Source organism: Drosophila pseudoobscura, chromosome 4 (assembly GCF_009870125.1).
Source record: "Drosophila pseudoobscura strain MV-25-SWS-2005 chromosome 4, UCI_Dpse_MV25, whole genome shotgun sequence".
Taxonomy (NCBI): domain Eukaryota; kingdom Metazoa; phylum Arthropoda; class Insecta; order Diptera; family Drosophilidae; genus Drosophila; species Drosophila pseudoobscura.
Window position 1 is genome coordinate 5,380,310 of NC_046681.1, and position 22,697 is coordinate 5,403,006.

General features: G+C 44.9%; 9 protein-coding genes and 2 non-coding genes across 11 annotated transcripts; 7 read left to right on the forward strand and 4 right to left on the reverse strand.

Annotated features, from left to right (window-relative positions):
- Positions 1-1,725: 1,725 nt before the first annotated feature.
- LOC4816350 (actin-binding protein IPP) lies at positions 1,726-5,900 on the reverse strand. The gene is made up of 5 exons (XM_001356103.4): positions 4,962-5,900; positions 4,711-4,902; positions 2,887-3,731; positions 2,572-2,827; positions 1,726-2,501 (listed from the first exon to the last, which is right to left on the reverse strand). The coding sequence occupies exons 1-5, from the start codon at positions 5,418-5,420 to the stop codon at positions 2,367-2,369; spliced, it is 1,887 nt and encodes a 628-aa protein (XP_001356139.1). The 5' UTR covers positions 5,421-5,900; the 3' UTR covers positions 1,726-2,366.
- Positions 3,786-3,981, reverse strand: LOC6902640 (U2 spliceosomal RNA). The gene has a single exon (XR_053160.2). It is a non-coding gene; the product is annotated as a U2 spliceosomal RNA (small nuclear RNA).
- LOC6902639 (U5 spliceosomal RNA) lies at positions 4,547-4,664 on the forward strand. The gene has a single exon (XR_053159.2). It is a non-coding gene; the product is annotated as a U5 spliceosomal RNA (small nuclear RNA).
- Positions 5,901-6,192: 292 nt separating the features above from the next.
- Positions 6,193-7,567, forward strand: mRF1 (mitochondrial translation release factor 1). Its single transcript, XM_001356102.4, has one exon. It carries the CDS (start codon positions 6,316-6,318, stop codon positions 7,492-7,494), a length of 1,179 nt encoding a protein of 392 aa, XP_001356138.2. The 5' UTR covers positions 6,193-6,315; the 3' UTR covers positions 7,495-7,567.
- On the reverse strand, positions 7,508-8,449 carry Ski6 (exosome complex component Ski6). Its single transcript, XM_001356101.4, has one exon. It carries the CDS (start codon positions 8,332-8,334, stop codon positions 7,585-7,587), a length of 750 nt encoding a protein of 249 aa, XP_001356137.1. The 5' UTR covers positions 8,335-8,449; the 3' UTR covers positions 7,508-7,584.
- Positions 8,450-8,835: 386 nt separating this feature from the next.
- Positions 8,836-10,747, forward strand: LOC4816342 (uncharacterized protein C19orf47). Its single transcript, XM_001356100.3, has 4 exons — positions 8,836-8,854; positions 8,980-9,414; positions 9,477-10,082; positions 10,140-10,747. The coding sequence occupies exons 1-4, from the start codon at positions 8,836-8,838 to the stop codon at positions 10,478-10,480; spliced, it is 1,401 nt and encodes a 466-aa protein (XP_001356136.2). The 3' UTR covers positions 10,481-10,747.
- A 132-nt stretch (positions 10,748-10,879) lies between these two features.
- Positions 10,880-11,691, reverse strand: LOC4816313 (uncharacterized). Its single transcript, XM_001356099.4, has one exon. It carries the CDS (start codon positions 11,579-11,581, stop codon positions 11,099-11,101), a length of 483 nt encoding a protein of 160 aa, XP_001356135.2. The 5' UTR covers positions 11,582-11,691; the 3' UTR covers positions 10,880-11,098.
- Positions 11,692-13,727: 2,036 nt separating this feature from the next.
- Positions 13,728-14,544, forward strand: LOC4816312 (protein Mabiki). The gene has a single exon (XM_001356098.3). The coding sequence runs from the start codon at positions 13,840-13,842 to the stop codon at positions 14,419-14,421; it is 582 nt and encodes a 193-aa protein (XP_001356134.2). The 5' UTR covers positions 13,728-13,839; the 3' UTR covers positions 14,422-14,544.
- Positions 14,545-17,556: 3,012 nt separating this feature from the next.
- Positions 17,557-18,311, forward strand: LOC6902638 (uncharacterized). Its single transcript, XM_002133122.2, has one exon. The coding sequence runs from the start codon at positions 17,638-17,640 to the stop codon at positions 18,190-18,192; it is 555 nt and encodes a 184-aa protein (XP_002133158.2). The 5' UTR covers positions 17,557-17,637; the 3' UTR covers positions 18,193-18,311.
- Positions 18,312-19,981: 1,670 nt separating this feature from the next.
- On the forward strand, positions 19,982-21,100 carry LOC6902637 (BTB/POZ domain-containing protein 9-like). Its single transcript, XM_002133121.2, has one exon. It carries the CDS (start codon positions 19,982-19,984, stop codon positions 21,098-21,100), a length of 1,119 nt encoding a protein of 372 aa, XP_002133157.2.
- Positions 21,101-21,328: 228 nt separating this feature from the next.
- On the forward strand, positions 21,329-22,353 carry Prosalpha6T (Proteasome alpha6 subunit, Testis-specific). The gene has a single exon (XM_001356097.4). The coding sequence runs from the start codon at positions 21,442-21,444 to the stop codon at positions 22,273-22,275; it is 834 nt and encodes a 277-aa protein (XP_001356133.3). The 5' UTR covers positions 21,329-21,441; the 3' UTR covers positions 22,276-22,353.
- The last annotated feature ends 344 nt before the right edge of the window (positions 22,354-22,697 follow it).

Genomic DNA, 22,697 nt, shown 5'->3' on the forward strand with positions numbered 1-22,697 from the left:
TTCTTCTCGAAAAGCATTTTTAGCAATTCGACGTTTTAAGTCACCCCAAAGTTTTTTAAATGGGTTTAAGTCAGGAGACTGACTTAGCCAAGCCATAACGTTTGCATTTTTTCCCGTAAACCAAGCCTTCACCACCTTTGAGGTGTGCTTTGGGTAATTTTCCGGTAGAAAGACCCATCTCAAGGGCATGTTTTCCTCAGCTTAAGATTGTATAATGACTGTCAATATGTTTTTATACCCGAATTGGATCACATGATCAGTTATGGGATGTACCGGCTCAACGCCATGCCAGGAAAAATAGCCTCAGATACCTATACATCGGTCTCCGTTCTTAACCATTTTCTTTGTGTACCGGAAGTCGAATTCTTTGCCTTTGGGTCGTTGTATACATCTTCTGGAGGCATTATCAAAAAGATTTATTTTTTTTTCTTCTCTCAATAATATATTATTCCACTTCTAAGACCCATCTGACCCAGACCATGCCAAATGATTTTCAACGACTTTTTGCATCATCTTCAAAATTTTTACTCGGAGTAAGGGAACTTTTCGAACTATACGTCCTGTTAGGTCTATATATTGAAGTCTCCGACGAACCATCAGACCTGATTTTTCTTTCCCAATTTGAGCGTATTTGGCCTTGGAAGACATGAACTGATCCTTTTTTGCAAGACTGATGATGCGGGTGTCCGTTGTTTGTAAAGATTTCTTCTTCCATCCTCGATTTTCAATAAGCACTTTAGATTTGAAAGTATTCTGAACCAAAAATACCGATCGTCCAAGACTTTTCGCAATTTCCCGGAGAATTTTCCTTTCTTTTTGAAGACTTATGGAAAACTTACTTTCTTCAGGAGTACGGCGGCCTATCTAAAGAATTTTTTTTGACTTTCATGTACTTAAATATGAAGGAACTCAATAAAAAACAACAATCCTTTGACCAAATCCTTATCCAATCCTTTCTAATATATAAATAACACCAGTGTACTTATTATTTTGGCCAGACCAAAAATGCCCATTCTTCAAAAATGTATGAATAGAATTTTATTAAGATGGTTCCCCACTTTAATTTTTGATTTAAATAATTGGCAAGACTGTAACCTTTCCAAATATAAACAATTGGCATCCATACACTTACAAACATTCGAGCTATTCCATAACAAACTAGCACGACACCGATGTACTTATTATTTTGGCCAGTAGTGTAAATCGGGAATCTTTTTTTAAAGATTAATTAATTAATATAAATTAAATTATAAAATATTCATTTAATTAAATTAAATTAAAATAAAAAGGGCTTGCTATTTAAAGTTTGTACCTACATATTTGTAATAATTTGAATTTGAAAATCAAGATTTTTCGAACCAAAAAAAATCAAAAATCCGCAACTTTTCGTCGGCGTGTATAGAGGACCTCGATTAACGTACTACCAACAGACTGCAGAACGCTGATGAAAAGAATTATTAGAATTGTTTAAATGTCGTAAAAGTCTAGTAGAAATGCAGTAGTAGGGATAAACCAGATTCTTACATTTGTGCAGGAGGTTGTACTGAAAGAGGAGATCTCCCAGGGCGCTGTACATAAACTCTCCATAATAATTAGCTCATTGCAGGACCAACTTAAAAATCCATCTTATAAGTAGTTTTGTAAGAGTATTTGAGGTTCAGATTCGCTGCGCGTCTGCTGTTCTGTTTCGACAATCTTGCCCAGATTAATAAGAATGGACACAGGTTTTAGGTATTAAGTCGTACATTTATTTTGATAATACACCTATTATTAATACAATTTTTTCCGAATGTGTGTTGCTTTTCGTTTGCGCTTTTTGGTACGTTTAAATCGGTGTTAATACAAAGTTGTCCGGAGACGCGCTCTTTTTAAGGGCGTGTTCAACATTTCTGTCCATACGCAAGTAATTAATAATGAGAAACATTTTAAAAGTAAACAAAAAGGATAACGTTCGAGTCGAGTAATGTTCAGCAATTACGATACATTGATATACATTTTGCCATGCGACGACTATTTGGTTTTCGGTGTTTGGTTTCACTTTTTGAAAGGACAACTTCAACTACGGAACAATCTGGGCTGGCTGTGTGCTCTTCTGGTTCCTGGCTAACTACAACTACTAAGATTAGTATGTATTACTAACTGGTGAATAGCTGCGCTATGTTTCCTCTACCGATAACACGTCAACCGGAACGAACAATGCGCTTTTCGTTTCTTTTCTTTGGCGAGAGACCACTACTACGTTCAAGTTATTCGAAGAAGGAAGAGATTTGTGATGTGTGTAACGTATACAATGCAATAGATCTACAGTTGTTTCTTTGCGTGTGGGCGTGCTTAAAACGACGTGAGAATATGCGCCTCTAGGGATTCTAGACAACCACAGCACCGGCCTCGGAACGGCTGACTGGCAAATCGGGGCAATTTTTCCAAGAGTCCGACAGCGGGTCATAGCATTCGACAGCGTTGATGGTGACTTGCGCTCGATAAAAGTTTACCTCGCATGGCTACAAAGAAAAATTTTATTACGGAACGTTTCCAAATTTTGGGTGGTGTTGGATCTATTCAATCGATTACCTGATCCCCACCAGCCACATAGAGTAGGCCATCGGCAGCGGCTACGGCAGGAATGGCTCGTGGTACGTTCAACGCACAGACCATTGTCCATTTGTCCTCGTCGAAGCTGTAGCGCTCCACAGAGCTGAGAATGTCCTGGCTGATGCTACTCCCACCCACCACGTACAAGTAGCGGTCCAGAACGGCCACGCCCATTTGGCAGCGAGCCGTTTGCATGCGGGCCAGCTGTGTCCACTCCTTGGTGACCGGATTGTAGCTGAAAGAGATGGGGATGATCAGTGGACGAAGTAATTATTTTGTATATGCGGAAAAAACCTTATCAAGTCTGGCAAATGTCGGGTGGTTGTTGTGCAGCCGCCCACAATGTAGATGAGACCCTCGAAGCTGACCACACCCATGCTGAACCGGGGCTGCGGCATGCTGCCAATAAGTTTCCAAAGATCCTGCTCTGGGTCATAGCACTCCATTGTGCCGCCAATATCGTCGCCAATCCAACCGCCAACAGCAAACAGATTGCCGCCCATGGTGCAGAGTCCAAACTCGCAGCGAGGCACTATCATGGGGGAAATGGGCTGCCAGATGTCGTTCTGGGGGTCGTAGACTTCGCCATTGGCCAGAATCTGGGAGCCGCGTTCGCCTCCCACCACGTAGATCTTGCCGTTCAAGGCCGACACACCCGGCAGTATGCGTCCCACTTCCATGGGAGCTGTTTCAGTCCACTCGCGTCGAAATATATCGAACTTGGCCACCGTCTCGAAGATGCAGTCCGCCGAGTTCCATGTCCGTGGCGTATCGCGGTGGGATCCCCCAATTATGTATATGTTCTTCTTGGCCAGCTGACGGGGGCAGACACGTAACGGCACCAACTGGCCGCGCTTCGAGGCAATGTCCCGACAAATCGAGCGTAGCGCAATCTTCACAGACATGTCACGACAGTCGTCTTTGAGGGCCTTATCGATCACCTTTACGGGAACGAGCGCCATGCGCACATGAGAAAGTATATCAAAGACATAGCAGCGCCGTTGCGTCACATCGTGCTTAATCCAGCGCAGAGCCGCCTGGAACACCTGCGATTCAGAGTCCACGCGCAGCAGCTCGGAGTTCAGCAACTGCGACAGCAAAGCCTGCGGTGTTTCCAGGAACTCGTCCTCCAGGGTTATCTGAGTGTGGAAACATAGAATAACGCTTAGATTCTAACTACACGAAATTGATTATTTAGTTGGGCCGAAATCCCGGCGGTACTGCAATACCGGGCCAACCCGCGACAGAGGTGGAGCAAGCCCCTAGCACTCCGTCTGATTCCAAAAATCAGTTTAACATTTGTTGTTCTCCAATGGAGAAACTATCAGATGTTAAGCTGATAAGAACAGATACTACACTTTGATCTTAGCCATAAGGCCGAGAAGCGATAACTGGAAACAGCAAAATAGCCACCACACCATAATCACGTTGCCGGAACCAGTTGGGAATTGCCCCTTAAGTCCTTTCATATAAACGTAATATTTACTCTATGAGGGTTGCACATTTTTAAAGCCTGCAATGTTTCAAGGAAAAGACCGGCCGACCTCGGATTATCTTTACATCCCCTTAACGATCGATTGGTTATAAGGCAGCTGGTTATAAAGTGAACTTGAAATCAAACTTCTACATTCTGTTTTCTATAATATAAAGCAACAAAGGAAGGATCCAAAAGTCTTCAATGTGGCTGGATTGTTTCTTCTGAAACCACATACGTTAATTCCAGTTTCCAGCCGACAGTTTTTACTGATCATTTACATATATGGCAGTTATATGATACTAATGGAAGCAAAAGGATGGAACTGCGTTCAAAACATCCCCTACAAGGGTACCATAAACTCACAGTGTCGTTGAGGTATTATAAAATGCAGGTAAAGTTCATATTAAGGTTTCTTGCAATTCCCAACTAGTTATAATAGGCCCGGTATGGACAGGCTCTGGGTTTGGCGGTGTAAAGTCACTCTGGCTTCTCTTCAATTGTCGAATAAATCTTTCGCCTTTTACTAAAGATTTCCGTGGAGAGGGGCACTCTAATGAGTCTAAAATGAATTTTTTCGTGGTGCCCGGCGGCTTCGGTTGCTGGGCCAATAATGTATAAATTTGATAGTGGAAGCAACTTACTGCCGGGAAGTTTGCGTGGACAAAGTTTAGTGCGCTCTTGGCCAAAGATTCGCAATTATGCGCTTCGGCGAATCGTAGTATGCCCAGGGCATTGGAGGCGTGCAGCTCGCGGCAGAGGAACTCGCAGCAACCGTCGACGACCTCATTCAGCTGGAGCATATCGGCAGCGGCGAGAAGTTCTTGGACGTTTGACTGCAAAGAAAGACTACTGTGAGGAAAGAGGACCAGTATAGAAGGAGAAAAGAACGCACTTGCGTGATTTCACACCGTCCCGTGTATATAAAGTCGAGCAGAATGTGCAGTATGTCGCCATCGATTGTGTGCAACACTACCGATTTCTGTTTGACCTCGTTTAGGCCGAGCTCGGGCCGAAACATCGCCTCGAAATAGGCACTGGCAGCACTCAGCACCGCTCTGTGGGCGTTGAGGGTGGCCTCGCCTGCAACTATCTCCACGTCGCAGAAGCGGGCCTGTTCCCTCAGTTGATTGAGATTGGACAGGACTTTGAAGGGATATTGGGCGTTGCAGTAGGAGGGAAGATTTGTGCGTTGTGTGGAGGCCTCGGCCCCTGATCCTGGCGTGGCCACATTGGCCTGCCCAAAGAAGTCGCCGTCGTTGGTGGGAGTTGGGTTTTGATTTGGATTTGGATTGCCATTGTGACAGTTTGCGTTGTATTCGTGGTGTATGGAGTAGGTTTTCTGCGGTGGCATTTTCTTTCGTTTGGTATGTTTGTTTGTTCGGGTTTCCTTGTTTCGTACGTGTACTAATAAATGCACTGTTGGGGCAGCAGCTCAGCCTTTTCACATTCAATTAGATATCTTAATTAAAGTTAATTGCTGCACTCTGCACCATTTAGCCTGTGCGTTGTTGTGTTTGGGTTCATTTTTCATCAATCAAAAAGACACACACACACACCCACGACTGCGACGAACTCACACACAGGAACGAACACTGGAAAAGTTTGCATACATTCCCACACACAGCATGAGGTTTGCTTTTACTTGCACTAACGTATAATTTACTGCACCATAGCGACTATGCTAACACAGCTACTAATTTAGCTACTAATTAGAAAGCAGCATATTTTTCTTAACTTTTATACGCTTTTTTGTATGTAGTTCGTGAGCGATAAAATATACGGGTATTTCGAGTTTTACATTTACATAGCGACTACACGATAACTACACATTTGCTACATATTGGGAGGAAAAAGTGGGTATGTCTTCAAGGTGAGGTTCGTACGAACCTTGCAATTTGCCTTGGCGGTTTTTGCCTCTGGTCCGTACCCTTTTTTATAGCCTATTCAAAATTAAGTCTTATTTTTCGTTGCACTATTAGCGAATTTTCAAAGTATACTGTAAATATATTTATGTAAAAACAAACTTAGTCCCTTAAACCCCTTTACTTGAACAGGATAACAACCGCGGAAAATAAAACATACATAAAATAAAACATGTACCAGTGTGACCGTTGGATGACCAGATACCAGATGGAAAAAATACAAAATCATAGTTTCACAGTCGTCAGGTCTCGACTGACCTCATCAGCTGTTCCAACTTGTTATTTAATTGTTTTTTAAAGAATTCTCAATTAAAATTGCCAAAAATGCTGCTGCGTAAATTGCTACCCGTTCGCTGTGGCTACCTGGCACGCCGCTGGGCCAGCTCCGATCCCCTCAGCCTTCAAAACGAGAAGCTGCAATCGTATTTGGAGTCACTGCGCCAGGAGTACTACGGCCTGCGCGTTAATGCTACCGGCAATAGCAGAGCGTATGAACGGCTCTCACAGCTAGAGGGAGTGGTAAATGCCCTGGAACAGAGGCGCGTTTTGGAGCGCAACATCACCAGTGCCAAGGACATAGAGCAGGAGAAGGACGAGGATATGCGCAAGCTGATGGAGGAGGAGAACGAGGTCTACGCAGATCTGTTGAGCAAGCAGGAGCATACCATGCTGCAAGAGCTGCTCGCCTTAGCCGATGACGAGGTCTATCCGGCGCTTATATTCGGAGTGAATGCCGGAGCCGGCGGGCAGGAGGCCATGCTGTTTGCCCAGGAGCTCTTCGAGATGTACACCAGCTACTTTGAGCACATGGGCTGGGAATACGAGGAGTTTGCCCGCGAAACGACCGACATAGGAGGCCTGAGGCATGCCAATGTCATGGTCAATGGTGCAGATGCCTTCCATTGGCTTCGATTCGAGGCGGGCGTCCATCGGGTGCAGCGTGTCCCCGCCACAGAGAAGGCCGGCCGAATGCACACGAGCACGGCCTCCATTACTGTGATTCCCAGACCCGCCGATGTCCATGTTCACATAGCTGAAAAGGATCTGAAAATCGAGACGAAGCGCGCCAGTGGAGCAGGTGGGCAGCATGTGAATACCACCGACTCGGCTGTGAGAATTGTCCACCTGCCCACTGGCCTGGCCGTGGAGGCACAATCGGAACGCTCCCAGCTGAAGAACCGCGAGCTGGCCCTGAAGCGTCTTCAGGCGCGGCTTGTGCAGCAGCAGCTGGAAAGCTCAGAGGCCAGCAAGCAGGCTACAAAGAAGGCGCAGCAGGGCAGCCTCAACAGGAACGAAAAGATTCGCACATATAATTTTGTGCAGGATCGGGTCACGGATCACAGGATTCAAGGCGGAACACTCCACAATCTGGATGGGTTCCTGAAAGGTGGGGAGTCGCTCAGTGGGCTTGTAGAGAAGCTTCAGCTGGAGCACCGCAGATCTCGGCTAAGAGACCTATTAGAGGCGTGGCAGCCGCCACAGAAGGCAGCTAATAAAGATTAAAGATTAGAGCACATTGTTAGCCTAAATTTGTTGATGTTTAATAATAAAAAAGTTACACAAAATCATAATTTAACTAACAGGTGCCCTATCTCAACCAACTCTGGCCCAATCAGCCGCACTGCCGATGTGCAGTAGATGCTCTCTAACAGCCGCCTCCAAAATGTCGCGAATCTCCCGACAGCCAGCCATTGCCGTCTCGATGACGGTCTCCAGATGGTCAATGTGAAAGCGTTCGCTCATCTCGAGGAAGGCGATCTTCTGGGCATTGGGCAGAGCAGCCACGGTGAGCATGGGTCCGCCGGAAACCTCTTCAGTGTGTGAGATGTCAGTTAGGGGAATGCTGCTTTTGCTCAGCGAGGCCGTGCAAGCTACAATAAACTCATTCAGGCAAATGCCGGCATCGATCAGGGCCAGGGTGGCGGCATTTAGGGCAACCGCATAGTTGGCTCCATCTGCTTGCAGAACCTCCACGTAAATGTCAATCTGTGAGCGTGGATACAGCTCGGACTTGATGGCCGCACTCAGCGCCTGTTCTAAGTACATTTTGAACTCCAGGGATTTTCGATCTCCTCGCGGACGGTTCTTTCTCTCCGCCGTAGCGAATGTGGCCTGGCTGTACTGGCAGTTGATGATGACATCGTTGGTCTCCGTTTTCATACCTTTCGCTTGATGGGGTCCATATACAGCGGCCAAAACTTTTGTGTTTCCTTGTTCCATGTAGGCGCTGCCGTCGGGCTGCTCGAACACGCCCAATTTACACTTGATGTGGCGCAATTCGTGGGGTCTCCGGCCATCCAGGCGCAGACCCTGTTCGCTGAGTAACTCAAAATTACCGGCCATAGGTCTTAATAGAGCTAAACAGTTTATTTCAAAAATGAATTGCGGCACGTGTGTGCCTTTTTGTTTACAACCACAAAAATATACCGTCAGAAATATACCGCAACATGACGTCTCATTTAAAGAATCTACCGTAAATATACTGACGAATTCAAGTTCTATTTTACATATTCCTCGTTTTTGATCTTCCGTGGAATATTACCAGCTATATAGAACATTTGATTTTAAATGGTCTTAATATAAATTAAAACACGTTTTTTACGTTTTTATTGAGAAACAATTTTTTATCCGTATATTTGCGGTATATTTAGAACAAAACGGCGGTATATTTCTGAGGGTCGGACTGTATATTTGATTGATGAATCCGCGGTCACACTGATCCCTAGCTTCTAAATATAAAAATAGTTCCACCAAAAACAAAAAAGAATACAATTTTTGAAATATAAAGAGTTCTAGTGTACTAAGAGTTCTAAAAAGTGCGCACTCGACTACCCACTCACAACTATGTCTAAGTCCAGCGCAGGTATGTACAAAGCAATGTAAAACGAGTGCAAGCCAAGAGATGGCCGCCTCTGGTTACACACGAAACCAAAATAAATACAAGCAGACGGCATATTTCGAATTAACCAAGATTTTTTCTACTCACAGCACGTTGGGTGAAGTTCTTCAATGCCGCTGGTATACCATCGCCAGCGGCCGCCGATTATGCACATATGTTCGTCGAGAATCGGATTCAGGAGGACATGCTCCTGGACCTGAACAAGGAGTACTTGCGAGAAATGGGGATAACGCTGATGGGTGATATAATAGCCATATTGCGGCATTCGAAAAGCGTATGCGAGCAGAATGCCCGAGATCTGGTTCTTACGCTCGATACCAATCCCATACCACTGGCCTGTGTGACTACCTCACCCGTTGTTAAGTCGGTGGCTGCTACAGTGTCGATTGGGCCCAAGACGAAGGCCTCGCCTCCCAAAAAGCCGGCAAGACGAGTTCTGCCCGAGCATGAGGGGAAATATAAGGTAACACTACCTTCGGGAACCACAGAGCGGAGCAAACAGATTCTGGCCAAGCGGGAGAAGTGTGAGTCTCGCGAAACAACCCATTACAAAAGACGAGATTCTACTTTTTTCATGTATTTTCAGTGTATTCAGATCGCGTGAGCAGCTCAAAGAAATCGGACATCTTCTCACGCCTGAACAAGCCGGCCGTAAGTGACGATGAGGCCCAGGAAGGCATTGTGTCCAGCTCGGGCGAAAGCAGCGTCCGGGTGCACATCACAGGAATCAAAAAAGCAGCAGATACCTGCAGCAACAGTTCGGTCTTTGCGCGTCTCGGCGGAAAACATACAAATGATGCAGCCCAGGCCACGGGCACGTTGACTAAGGAAATAAAATCGATTTTGAAGAACACACAACGCTCCGTCGGAGGAGTGACTATGAATTCGCCCATAGTCAAGGCGAAGAGAATTGCTTCGACTGCTGTGCAGCAGCCGCAGCAGAAGGTGATGCTCGTCCACAAAGTGCCCCTGAAGAAGGGTGACGATAGTGAGGCCGACAGCATGAATAGCGACGATGATATTCAAGAGGCATACGATTCCTCCGATGGCAGTGACGTCGAGATGTCAGGCGGTGAAAAAATTGTTAAATTCGCCTCGACTGCGGAGGTTAGGGAGATCGCACCACAATCTGCTTACAAAGCAAAGCACGGCAAAAACCTTGCAAATAATATCAAATCGCGGCTGGGAATGGGTAAGTCATGTCCCAATTGGTAATCCACTTAAATTAATCCCTTGTTAAACATTCTAGTGTCGAAACTTCATGCGACAAAGAAGACGTATAATCTGAAGGCGTCACCTTCGAAGAAACCCCAAGCTCGCATCAGTCCCGTCAAGGGCAAGACCATACGTATGCGCAGCGACGAGCTGATGACCCGCCAGGAAACACTGTCGGTGCACAAGAGATTAGGCAGTGGCCTTGCTGCAGTTCCTGCCAAAATGGCTCCTCCGCCCGTTTACCGTCAGTCGCGACCAGAGCCGCAGAAGTACGTCCCCCCACGTCGTCACAACAGCATGAATGCAGGCCGCAACAAGTCACGTCCAGCATCCAGCTCCGTCTTTGATCGATTGGGCTTCAATAACTCTATGTAATATTATGTATGCGTGCCTCAGAATTGTTTAAGTTCTTTGTCTTTAGTTAACCAGTAAATATTTAAAAGAAATAATCATGTAGTCATCTTATATATAATGCAATTAACCGAAATTGTAGTATTGTTTTTGGCAAAAATATCTGTATGATCTTTCTCTAGGATATTTCTAGTCCTTTTGGGTATGAAACTGGATAATTCCAAAACTATTATGTATTGCGATCAAATTGAAATCTTGCAAAATATCACCATTGTTATTTGTTTGAGATTATTTTCGTGCAAATCTATTATTTTCAAATCATCGAGAAGTCTGCATCCACTATGTAGTGGATTATGTAAAAGACTAGATAGAATTCACCTATTCCCTCTGTTGCACCTTTCCAAATGAAGAACAAAGAAATCATTTAGTTACGATCTTCAATTTATTAGTTATGTTAAATATAGCTGCTATATACAATTATGGTTTGGTCTAGAATCTAGAGTATCATATCCATTTAAATAATTTGCAAGGGCTTTGTATGTACAATCTGTCTGCGGGCACTTAAAGTTCTATATCACTGGTTGCTAGGCAAATCACTCCGTTCGTTCCTTTCAATTGTATTGACCATCCTCTGCCTTCCGCTCACTGCTGCAGCAGTGCTTGTAGGGCCTGACGCCATTCCACTGGCCAGGTGTTGGCATCAGGATTGATGCTAAGCAGTTGGCGCATTTGGAGTACGGCTCGTTGCTTCTGCAACATGTAGGCGTATAGCATAGGTGATGGAGTTGCAGTCGCCAGATATTGGGGGTGCTGCGGTTGGGGGTACGGGTACGAATGTGTGTGCGGATGCTGCAACTGTGGTGGAGTTGTGGGCGGCGTGGGAGGCAAAGTATGCTGGACCTCTCGCTCCGATTCCTGGCGACGTTTCCGCGGTGTGTTTTCGCTTAAGGCATATGGCCGGAACAGAGGCGTGCTTGTACTTGTGGTGGTGGTACCGCTGCTGCTCTTCTTGCCAAACTTTTTGTGCGTATAGTTGGACGTCTTAAATTTCTTGTGCGTGTAAATCTCGTTGGCGTCCGCGGAGTCGCCTCCGATGGTCTGGTAATCCAAGTTTGAAGGGGCCATGATGTGGTTGATGATTTTTGTTCGAAGTGCGTAGTTCAGGATGCTGTTGTCTTGTTGGTGGCTAAGGCTCGACTGTGTTGTTGGCCAATGCGCAACATTCCTTTATATAGGCGCTGGGCGCTGGCCGGTTGGGCTCTGCTACCTGTGAGCCCGGATAAATTATAATTAAGGTAGTGTGCGCCTTGTTTATGGGAAAATCTTCGTTGACAAAAGGTTGCCATTGTCGTAGAAAGAAAAGGATTTCGTGAGCAACACCTACTACCTACTGCGAACAATGTCCGTAGTCGTGGATGAGCAGGTAACACTAAAGTCCTTTGTAATTAATTTTTCATTTGCCGCACTCGGCTCGCACCTTCTTCTTGGCCGGAATGTCTTCTGCCTGCCGGTCCTGTTCTGTTTTTCCAAGTATTTTCTTTCGAATATTTCACTAGAACAATCCCCTACCTAGAAACAACAGCGCCTGCGCTTGCCACTCTTTGATGATTCCCAATGTCTCCATGCGCATAGGAATAGAAATCTTATCTCGCTTACCGCTAATCTGCCTCATTAAGTTCTGGCTTGGGCTTGGGTTCAGATTCTGTGTCTGTTTCTGGCCCTGGCTCTAAAGAGACTCTGCTGCTCATTGAATGGAAATTTATTGGGTTTTCCCGAAATGTTGCGTGTCTGTCTGGCAGCCTGAAGCACTTTCGAGATCGTTTGAGAGCGCACAAACACAATATATGTATATTATTTGGTATGTTAGTTTAATATGAAGTTTGAAACCAGATATTAGACAGCGATAAGGATGATTCAATCGGAGAAATGGGAAGAAACAGAAAAGAGTTGGAGAACATTAGATTTATACAAGCATAATTTATAATATTTATTTTTTATTAAATGTACAACTGGTGTTTGTAATTATATGAAACAGGGTACAATCAGGTCTCAGGTGTGATTTCTAAGAATCAAAGATGGAGCAAACTTTCTTTATTTACCTTTCCTATTCTTAAGCAGATCGGATTCCCTGAATATCCTCCTGGGAAGAAATGTACAAAGTACACATTCAACTCTCGGAATCAATGTTGTACAATGCGCCACATATATTTGTATCCTCAGATAAAGCACTTCCTGGTAGGTGTTTGACAATTGTATCCTTCTACCGAGGTCATTCCCCCTGTAAAGCATACATAGGTACATATGTAAGACAGAAAGGAGGAAGCATCGGAGACTACCAAAATCGATTCTTTCCGTTACAGAAGAGATGGCAATTGATCGATATGATAATGGAGCACACAATCAAACAATATAACAATCTTTCACTGTAATACTTGAAAGTGAACAAATAACAATCCCTATCCTGCACATTCACTCGACATCTTGTCGAGGGCTGGTCTCAAGCCCACCTGAAGTAAATCCGCTTAGGGAGTGTGGAAAAGAGATGCAGACAACCATCTCTGACTGCATAAATCAATTGACAAAGGGCATTGAATTGAATGAAACTGGAATCCGACATAATTCCAGAACAGAGGGAATATTCAGTAATAGTCGAACTTCTTGGATCTGAGCGGTGAAAGACGATTTTTCAGCTGGCCAAGCTGAAGTCATAAATGCGTGTTTGCCAGATCGGTTTCGGGAACGGGACTGTGACTGTGACTGTTTCGGTGTCTGCTATTCAGGTGCCACAAAGGAAGCCGAAACAAAAGCGGGTCAGTAGACAGCATGGCCATATTGAGCGCCAGGATTACACAGATCTGATCCGATCTTATCCCATCCCTGCCCATGGTCACAACAGGTAATTCCGCCGAAAATGTCTGGCGATGTAAACAGCCCAGAGGGTAGAGCGGGAGGGAAAAAGAGAGATCTGAGTAAAAGGACAACAACTGGTTTATGACACCCCAAGCCGAGTGGAGTGGAATTGAATACCAGCCGGCGGATTAGGTCCAAACTAGGGACTCCCTGGCCAAGACCATTACCTGGTCTACCTGAGCCGATCGTGGTGATTAGTTCGGGCCATCTTTGAGAATGAATGAACTTTGATTGGGAAATACCTGCACGGACGGTTGGACGGGGACGGGTACGGGGACGGGGACAGGGAGGGGTGGGAAAATCTCGTGGATTTGCTGGTAGCTGGAAGTAGTGGGAGAAGGAGGCCTTCTGATTACCTATTATTGCATAAAAGTGGCCGCCGGGAGGAGGGGCAGCACAGTCGTCTCACCGACACTAAAGCATACACACCTCCCAGTAGAGCACACGAGCAATTCAACCACCCACAGCCTACCATGGAAAACTACAACCACAAGAAATTCACAGGAGCCCTGAAGCGGAAGCGGTGCCAGGAAGAGGAGTCCGACGACGATGTCGTCTTCATTATGGAGCAGTGCGGCCATCGAACCCCTGAGCAGCCGCAGCCCAAGCGCCGCTTCTTCCGGCCCTGGCTGGACGAGTCGTTGGCCCAGGAACAGGAACCCCAGCCGACACGGACACGACAGTCCCATCCCGGTAGCCCGGCTAGCCCACCCTTGGTGGATGCCACCTCGACGTACCACGCCAACATGGTGCGCTCTCACACTCCCCGGCAGCGCAGTCCCCAGGAGCAGCTGCGTCGGGACCGCAACACCTTGGCCAGTCTTCGCCACAGACGCTCCAAGCAGCAGGAACAGGCTCTCATGGAGCAGCAGTACTTCGAGTACCGGCGACAGCACGAGGCCAATCTGCAGCAACAGGTCCGGCTAAGCCTCTACTACGTGCGGTTCCTGCAGCAGACAATGGCCGCCACCAGAGAACCTCTGCAGGCTTCCAGCCATCAGCAGATGCCTAAAGCCCAGACAACGACTCAGCATTCTTGGGGAGTCCATAACTAATTTTAGTCGTTGCCGTAGTCCTGTATTTGTAACTTACTTCTAGTCCCCTTGTGATTACTTTTAAAGTTTTATTAATTTGATTTGTTGACAAACAATATATGAACAAAATTGTTACTGAAATTATTTCAACGTTTTTATTTTATTTTGAGAATTGATAATATTTCCTGAAGAGGATCCTAAAAAAGGTTCCTGTATAGTTTATTGGATGGAGAATATATTTATGTATCTGACGAGTATTTACATATTTGGCTGGAGACACCATCACTTTCGATTGATAGATAAGTAATTGTCTTCAGTGTAAACACAAGCTATCTGTTTTCAATTTATCATTCTATATATCTATGCTAAATAGATACAAAAATGAACGAAACGCGGGGGGAACTCGACAAATGAGAACGAAATTCAACAGACTCTATAATTAAAATTAGCTATCTTTATTAGGTTATTTATTCAAAATATTGCCTAGGAAACTAAATTTGAAATTGAAAATTCAAAAACTACCACTCATAAGTTAAGTCTTTACTGACTTTTATTTTTTTTATTGAAATGTATGTATATTATACTGGTTATTATCATATTATACTGGTATACTGGTGATCATTACTAAGAGTGACATAATTCTAGTGACATTAATGCCAAATTACAGAAGAATATACATTAATTAGAGACAATAGAAAAGATTTAACTTATGAGAAAATCCGCATTGCAATCAAATTACCATTTTCTGAAATACTTGTAATTGCTCGAGCGATGATCATTTCCAGAGCATAGAATCATGAGCGGAGATCCGGTTTGTCGTTGACAAAACCCGAATGAAATCACCGTCGATGACACTATAAAAATGAAAAAATGCACCCTAGGTCGAACAGAATATGGGGTCATCGTAGGTAAGAACAATATTTGATTAATACTTAATACAATAATAAATAAATAGTATTTACCATATACATACATATGTGAACTTTTATTGTGTTTACACGTAAGTTTCGCAAATCGGGGTGAACCTATCCCATGGGATCTTCAATGTGCGCATTTTCTTCACTGTTTGTGTTTGTATAATAACAAATTAGTATTCCGAATGTCAGGATATAAAAGAAATGTTCTGTACGAAATATTATTTATTAATAATAGATTTAAAATTGGGCGCTAGTAATCTTTCTTCGTGGGTGTATGAAAAATCTCGTTCTGTGGTATGTGCCTGGAAACACAGCTAGTAATCTTTCTTCGTGGGTGTATGAAAAATCTCGTTCTGTGGTATGTGCCTGGAAACACAGCCCGCCCACTTCTACGGGGCATACTAGCTGTAATTATAATCCGATGTCGTAATAATTATAAGGGTTGTAACAATTATCCAGATGTCAAGTATCGCTACACTAAATGGTACCCCAACAATTTCAAAATTGCGGATTGTGTGCTGTACTCTATGAGTTAAAAATATTCATATGTAAATATGTCAGGAAAATAAAGATCGAAGAAAGTTAAAAGATACTCAGCTATAGGGCTGTGAACTTTCAACGGTAGTTAGTTAGTTAGTTAGTTAGTATTTAGTCGGCGATAAAATCTGGTCATAAAATATGAGTGTGATGTAAGTTGTTTGTTTCGCATATTGGTGTCCGTATACTCGTATGTATGTAAAACGTACATATATGGTTACATCACTGAATCTCAGAGGGGCTAATATATTGCTGCAATGAAATACTTTTTAGAATGAATATTCATAGAAATATTTTGGAAGGTATGCAATTAAAGAATGATGAGGAAGACGCCATATTTAATTGCTTACATGGGTATGATATTTATCAGTGAAGGATGCATTTATCCGTGATCAGCATAAACAGTTTGGAATATGAAACTTTAAGTACATGTACAGTATCTAAGAGCCGGAACCACCAGGATCAGATCTCATATACATAATGTGTTTAACGAAAACATCGACTGAAAGCTCAATATCTGAAGTAAACGAGGGGGAGAGTGGTGAGTTGCTGCTACGGCCGCTACTCTAAATTTATACCCGATACATAGTCAGTATGGCTCTCCTCCGCCAGACAGCGCGTTAATTAAACGACAAAGAGTGCGTGCGAGGGAGACAGATAATCAGTCAGAACTTGTCGTCGGGCACTGGGTAGCCACTGAATATTGATTTGTTCCAGATTCGGCCATCTGGTAGATATGGTCATTCTCTATGATTGTGCGTTTTTATTTTGTGGATGTCACAGATGTTCGTCCTTTGTTGGGTCGGAAGTGGGTGGGCGAAATCTTGAAGTACACTATTGCAGGTTCGATATCACAGGAGTGTGGATACCAAATTTGGTTGCTCTAGCTCCTATAGTCTCTGAGCACTAGGCGCTCATAGGAAAGGACAGACGGAAAAACGGACAGACAGACCTGGCTCTATCGACTTGGCTATTGATGCTGATCAAGAATATATATACTTTATGGGGCCGGAAAGGCTTCCTTCTGGACATTACACCCATCCATTTTCACTACAAATCGAATATACCCCTTTACACATTTTAAGTATCTACAAAAAACTGTATCGTATGTATGTATTTTTTCATAGCTAAACCAAATCAACTTACTTATCGATCTGAAATGGGATGGAATGGAAGCGCTTTACCTGTACTGATGTTAGTGGAAACCTATAGATAGATCCGTTTGATCATAAATCATATCCTGGATCTCAAGAAAACATGAGGGTGACTTACCTTATGGCATTTCCTAAATGCGGTCGATACTTTTGGAATTGTCAACCCCAAGAAAATGTGAGTATAGGCCCACAGGGATTTTCACAGAATTAAGACAAAGTGCGGTGGAGACGACAGACCTGAAGCAGAAAGGACAGGCCGGAGGACCACACACGGCAAATGGCGTCAAGTAGCCCAATAAAAATACCGCTGTGTATGTGTGCATAACGCTTGTCGAAAACTTTCCTGTTCCGGTGACAACATTTGGTCGGTCGGTGGATGGTAATCCTAAAAAGGAATAATTAGGCAAGGCCGAGGCGACAATTAGCGAGAACAGGTCATAAAAAAGATACCCTGATCCACACACAACGATTACCTAATAGAGATGCGCTAATCCCTTTGTTGACAGACCCAAAATCAAATGGTATCGCATCCCTTTTTACCTGTTCCGTGTATAAAAGCAGGACATAAGGGCAGGGAGTCAACCATTCACTCAGCAAACAGCAAGCGAGCAGCAGCATCATCAACCGACATGGATAATTCTACGACGACCTCCAGCTACACCCACAAGAAGTTTTCCGCCAAGCGCAAGCTGGAGATAGACCAAGGCCTGGACTCGAGCATGGATAGTCTGATGTACCAGGGAAAGCCAGCCGCCAAGCGCCGCCAAACCAAGGCACTCTTCCGCCCCTGGCTGGACAAGAACCACGATCAGAACACTGAGGCATCCCCACCAACAGCCGGTCCACCAGAGTCAGCTGCTCCCGCCTTGGGCCCCACCTGCAGGCCGACACTCACTGAGACGCCCCGCCAGCGCAGCCCCCAGGAGCACCAGCGTCGAGATCGCAGTCTCCTGGCCAGTCTCCTCAGTCGCCGGGCCGAGCAGGCACAGGCGCAGTACCTCGAAAATATGGCCAAGCTGGAGCAGCAGGTTCGCGTGAATCTCTTCTACCGTCAGCTGTTACGGCAAGCCGTTTTCCAGCGAGGAGTGGCCGCCCCGAACAACCTGCTGCCACGGCAGCAACAGCAGTTCCTCCAGCAGATGGCCCTCTCCCAGCAAATGCTCGTCTTTGGAGCACAGCACTGATATGGGCGGAGAGGCCAAGAGGAGAGATCTATATTGACTATGGACCGTAATGTGATTTAGACCCTTGATGTGATAGCCCTTGTTTTTTTATTGAATAAAAAAATCTGTAAGCAATTATACTTTTTCGGTGTTATGGACAGCAGTGCTGTGAAGTTTAAGGGGCGTGGAAAAGGTCAGCGAAATAGTCGTAGCACTGATTAAACTTCTGTCAAATGTATGCGAGAGTAGGACCTAGAAAGTGGTCACAGTTTTACTTTAAATTATTGCTTATAAAGTCAATAGACTGTTAAAGAAACTTTATACTTAAAAAGAATGTAGACCACCAGCTGAAGAAAGTGTTGGTCCCACATCTATTTGAGGTATAATATTATATTCGTAACAGAATGTTTTTCCAGCTTAAGATAGATTTGTTTCGATAGATCTTTCTCGTAATCAAGCTGTTGTTTGTCATTGCAATACGGCTAAGTAAAGTCCGATTAGGTAAAGTTCCTCGCTAAAGAGAACATTTAGCTAAAAATTAGTTTTCGAATGTATATTATAACTGTATTTAGTCACACTTGGGAAGATATTTCTTGAGAACAATTAATTTGAAGTAATTACCCGACAAAGTTCAGCGAGCTAAGTCGAGCTCAGTTTCACAATATGCTCATGGGGGCTTTCCAAGGTTCGAGAAACCACAAAGAACAACAACGTTTTGGCTGAAACGAGCTTTCGGCATTCGGTTTGAGCCGCCTGATGCAATGGGCCAAAAATATTGACAGAGGGCATGCTGGGATACGAGGGGCTCGTGATATGCTAACAGTTTGTGGGGTCTCCGGGTGCGAGCAAAGCTTCAAGTTCAACTGAGATGCGAGACAAAGTTTTGCAACCGCAATACTCGAGGAGCAGATGCAATTTTCAATGTTAGCCAGGCCATAGCCAAAGCCATAGCCGGAGAGCCAAAAGAGCGAGCAGAATACTGAAATTGAAGAGAAAACCAAGCCCCAGCAAAATGTTGGCAATTAACTGAAACCTGAGGTTTGTTGGCATGGTGCAAGTGCAAAGTGGTTTATTGGGTTGCCATGGCCGCGACGGAAATTTTCTGCACTTGGATTTTCCGCCGTCACCTGAAGCATAGGAAGTCGCGCTCTCGAGTATTATCAAATGGCCCACAATGAAAATTAAGAGCAATTAACTGCGCTGCGCTCGCTATGATTGCGCAATCGCCAAAAGAGTTAATTACGGCGGGCCAAACACTGGGACAGCGGGGACTTCCCCCTGGAGCATGAATACTCAAGTTAAGCAAAGTTTTCTTGTACAGACTGTGACACAGTTGGCTGCACCTTCGTCGTCCATGTCTCTAAATATATTTTCTGCCTCTGATCAGGGTGACTTCCTTATAGACTGTTGATTTTCTACTTGGTTAAGCATTATGCAAGTAGAGTTTCAAGTAGAGTTGAATGCGGGTTGACTGGGTAACTGTTGGATTGAGTGAAAGCGTCTTCTAATTTCTGTATACACAAAGGTATACATACATACATATGTACATATATTAAATGTAATTGTTAACTTTCCATGTTAATAAAAAACCACGACATTCTTAAAGGATTTAATTGTAATGGAGTTAAATATCTTTAATGATTATGTTTCCAAAATAAATGTGGTGAACACTTAGTTGCCAAAAACTATGATCATTGGGAGAAATCCATTTGTATTTTTTATCAGTGAGCAAGCTGTGTTCGGGAACACACATTCAGATCTCTCTCATTAAGATTTCCGGAAAATACAAAATAGAGGGCCAGCGACCAAAATGAACAGCAACGCTAAGAAACAACTCACCGAGGTCAACGTATTGGGCGACCGCTTCTTGTGGGACATGGGCCGCCTCTGCATGAACGAGCTGTACTCGGACGTGTGGTTCCTTGTGGAGGATCAGCGCATACCCGCCCACCGCTTGATTCTGGCCGCGCGCAGTGACTACTTTCGTGGCCTGCTCTACGGAAGCATGTGCGAGTCAGCGGAAACCGAAATTCGGCTGCTAGAGGTGCCGTTGGAGGCATTCAAGGTAATCCTGGGCTACCTTTACTCGGGCACTCTGCCAGTTTCCACACTGGACCTGGATTCCATCTTCAAGGTGCTTGGTGTGGCCAATCTTTATTGTTTGCTGGAAGTCGAGTCGGTCCTAGCCGATCATCTGAAACAGAATGTGGCCGTCGACAATGTGTGCAGGATCCTGGAGACAGCGCGCCTATATGGATTTTCTGATCTGGCCGAGAATTGCTTCAAGTTCATGGACCGCGAAGCGTCCAAGCTCGTAAAGCACGACTCCTTCCAAATGCTCTCGAAGGAATTGCTTGAGGAAGTGTTGCCACGAGACACCTTTTATGTCCTTGAAGATGAATTATTCCAGTTTGTATGGAAATGGAGTCGCCAAAATCCGGATGTGGACATCAAGTCGTTGGTCCCGTGCGTACGTCTCCCACTCTTGAGTGCCAAACAATTGACGAATGCGGTAGGTCTCTCCGGCCTCGTCGAGCCGGCGAAAGCATTCGACACCAATCTTGCAGAGAATGTTCCCTACCGTTACGTATTTGTGGAGCCGGGGTCAAGTGTTAGACCGGAACGTATTCTTCGCAGCAATGTTTGGGACTTCGGCAAGATGTTTCGAGTTAACCAAATTAAGTGTATGCTTAAACCTCCAATCTGCTGCCACGTGGATGTCTCCTGCGATAAGACCCACTGGGAGCGGGTGGGAACCAACATAACAGCTACTATTGTGTTCAATTTACGCTTCACCGTCTTAACAGAACAGGTTATAAACTTCACGGCGCGTCCCGTTTACTACATTCGGTTCATTGGCTCAGGGAGTGGACGTCCAATTTGGAAATGTGTTAAGATGCTGACAGCCGGAAACAGCGGCGACCCGTAAGCGTGGGTCAGTCTGCTGAGGTCTGACCCCGTTTCCTTTAAATTTGCTTTTCCGTTTTACTCAAATAAATATATCTTATAGTATATGTACACATAACCTAGATCTATAGTAGCACTGGTGACCTTCGGCTACGGATATTCTTTTATGCTTGATAAGATATGCTTTAGTAACTTAACTTTTGAATGCCCTTTCAGATCGATATGTATAATGTAGTAGTCCGGTTTTCATCAATGTCTAACGGACTCGACATTTCTAAACGTATTACAACAACTCCATTTCTAGCTAGCACACGAGTATATTTTTGTATAAATAATTTGGAAGCAAAGAACTCTTCTTAGAAGATGTTTCGCAATCAGTACGACAACGATACGACGGTGTGGAGTCCACAGGGACGCCTCTTCCAGGTGGAGTATGCCATGGAGGCGGTCAAGCAGGGAGCGGCCACCGTCGGACTTAAGAGCAAGGACTACGCGGTGCTCATTGCTCTGTGCCGCGCATCGGAGACGGAAACGATGCAGCCAAAGATTATGCCAGTGGATATGCACATGGGCATATCAATTTCTGGTCTGACTGCTGATGCCCGATTAATCTGTCAGTATATGAGGACCGAGTGCTTGTCGTATCGGCATTCGTACTCCGGAATCATACCAGTGAACCGGCTGGTAACCAATCTTGGCAACAAGATGCAAGCGACCACCCAGCGCTACGATCGCCGGCCCTATGGTGTGGGAATTTTGGTCGCGGGCTACGACGACGCTGGATCGCACCTTTACCAAGTGATGCCCTCAGCGGTGGTCCTCAACTGCAAGGCCATGGCGATCGGTTCGCGTTCGCAGAGCGCTCGCACCTACCTGGAGCGTCACATGGACAGCTTCGAGAACTGCTCGATGGACGACTTAATTTGCCACGGTATTAAGGCCATTCGCGGCTCGCTGGGCTACGAGGAGAATCCATCCCTCGCAATAAATGTCGCCATCGTGGGCGCCAATCTACCATTCAAGGCCTTGGGCGACGAAGAGAATCATAAGTACCTCGAAATGGCTAAGGCCATAGACAACCCAGAAGAGGTAGCCGACGAGGTACCCCCAAGCGATGACGATCTCTTGGGCCAGGGCCCGAGTGCACCGACCGATGGCGAGGATGCTGACACCATTGCATCCACAGAGGACATGTAAATTCGAGAACATTCAAAATTAGTACCTGTTTCGTTGATTAGTTATTAAAATTATATGAGCGTTACACAATTGTAAGGCATAAAAAACATACATACGAGTATGTGTCGTATGTATTTAAGCTGTTGGTATAAACATGAAACACGCCATCACCCCACTTGTGTTACACAATTCTATAGTTCCAATAATTCCTCCACTTGAGATCAGTGTATGTTAGACAAGAGGAATATGTAGGAGGAAAATCATAATAATAGTACCTTCTCCCCGCCAGAATGAGAGGTGAGTGATGGATGTTGACGGCAAAGGCTCTTTTCATAATTGCTGGTTACACTTTTGTTATTATTCTGATCGGTATCCTTTGGTTCTGCAGCTTTTGGATCGGCACCTAATGGTGTGGGGATATCAGATGGACGAAGTGCATGAAG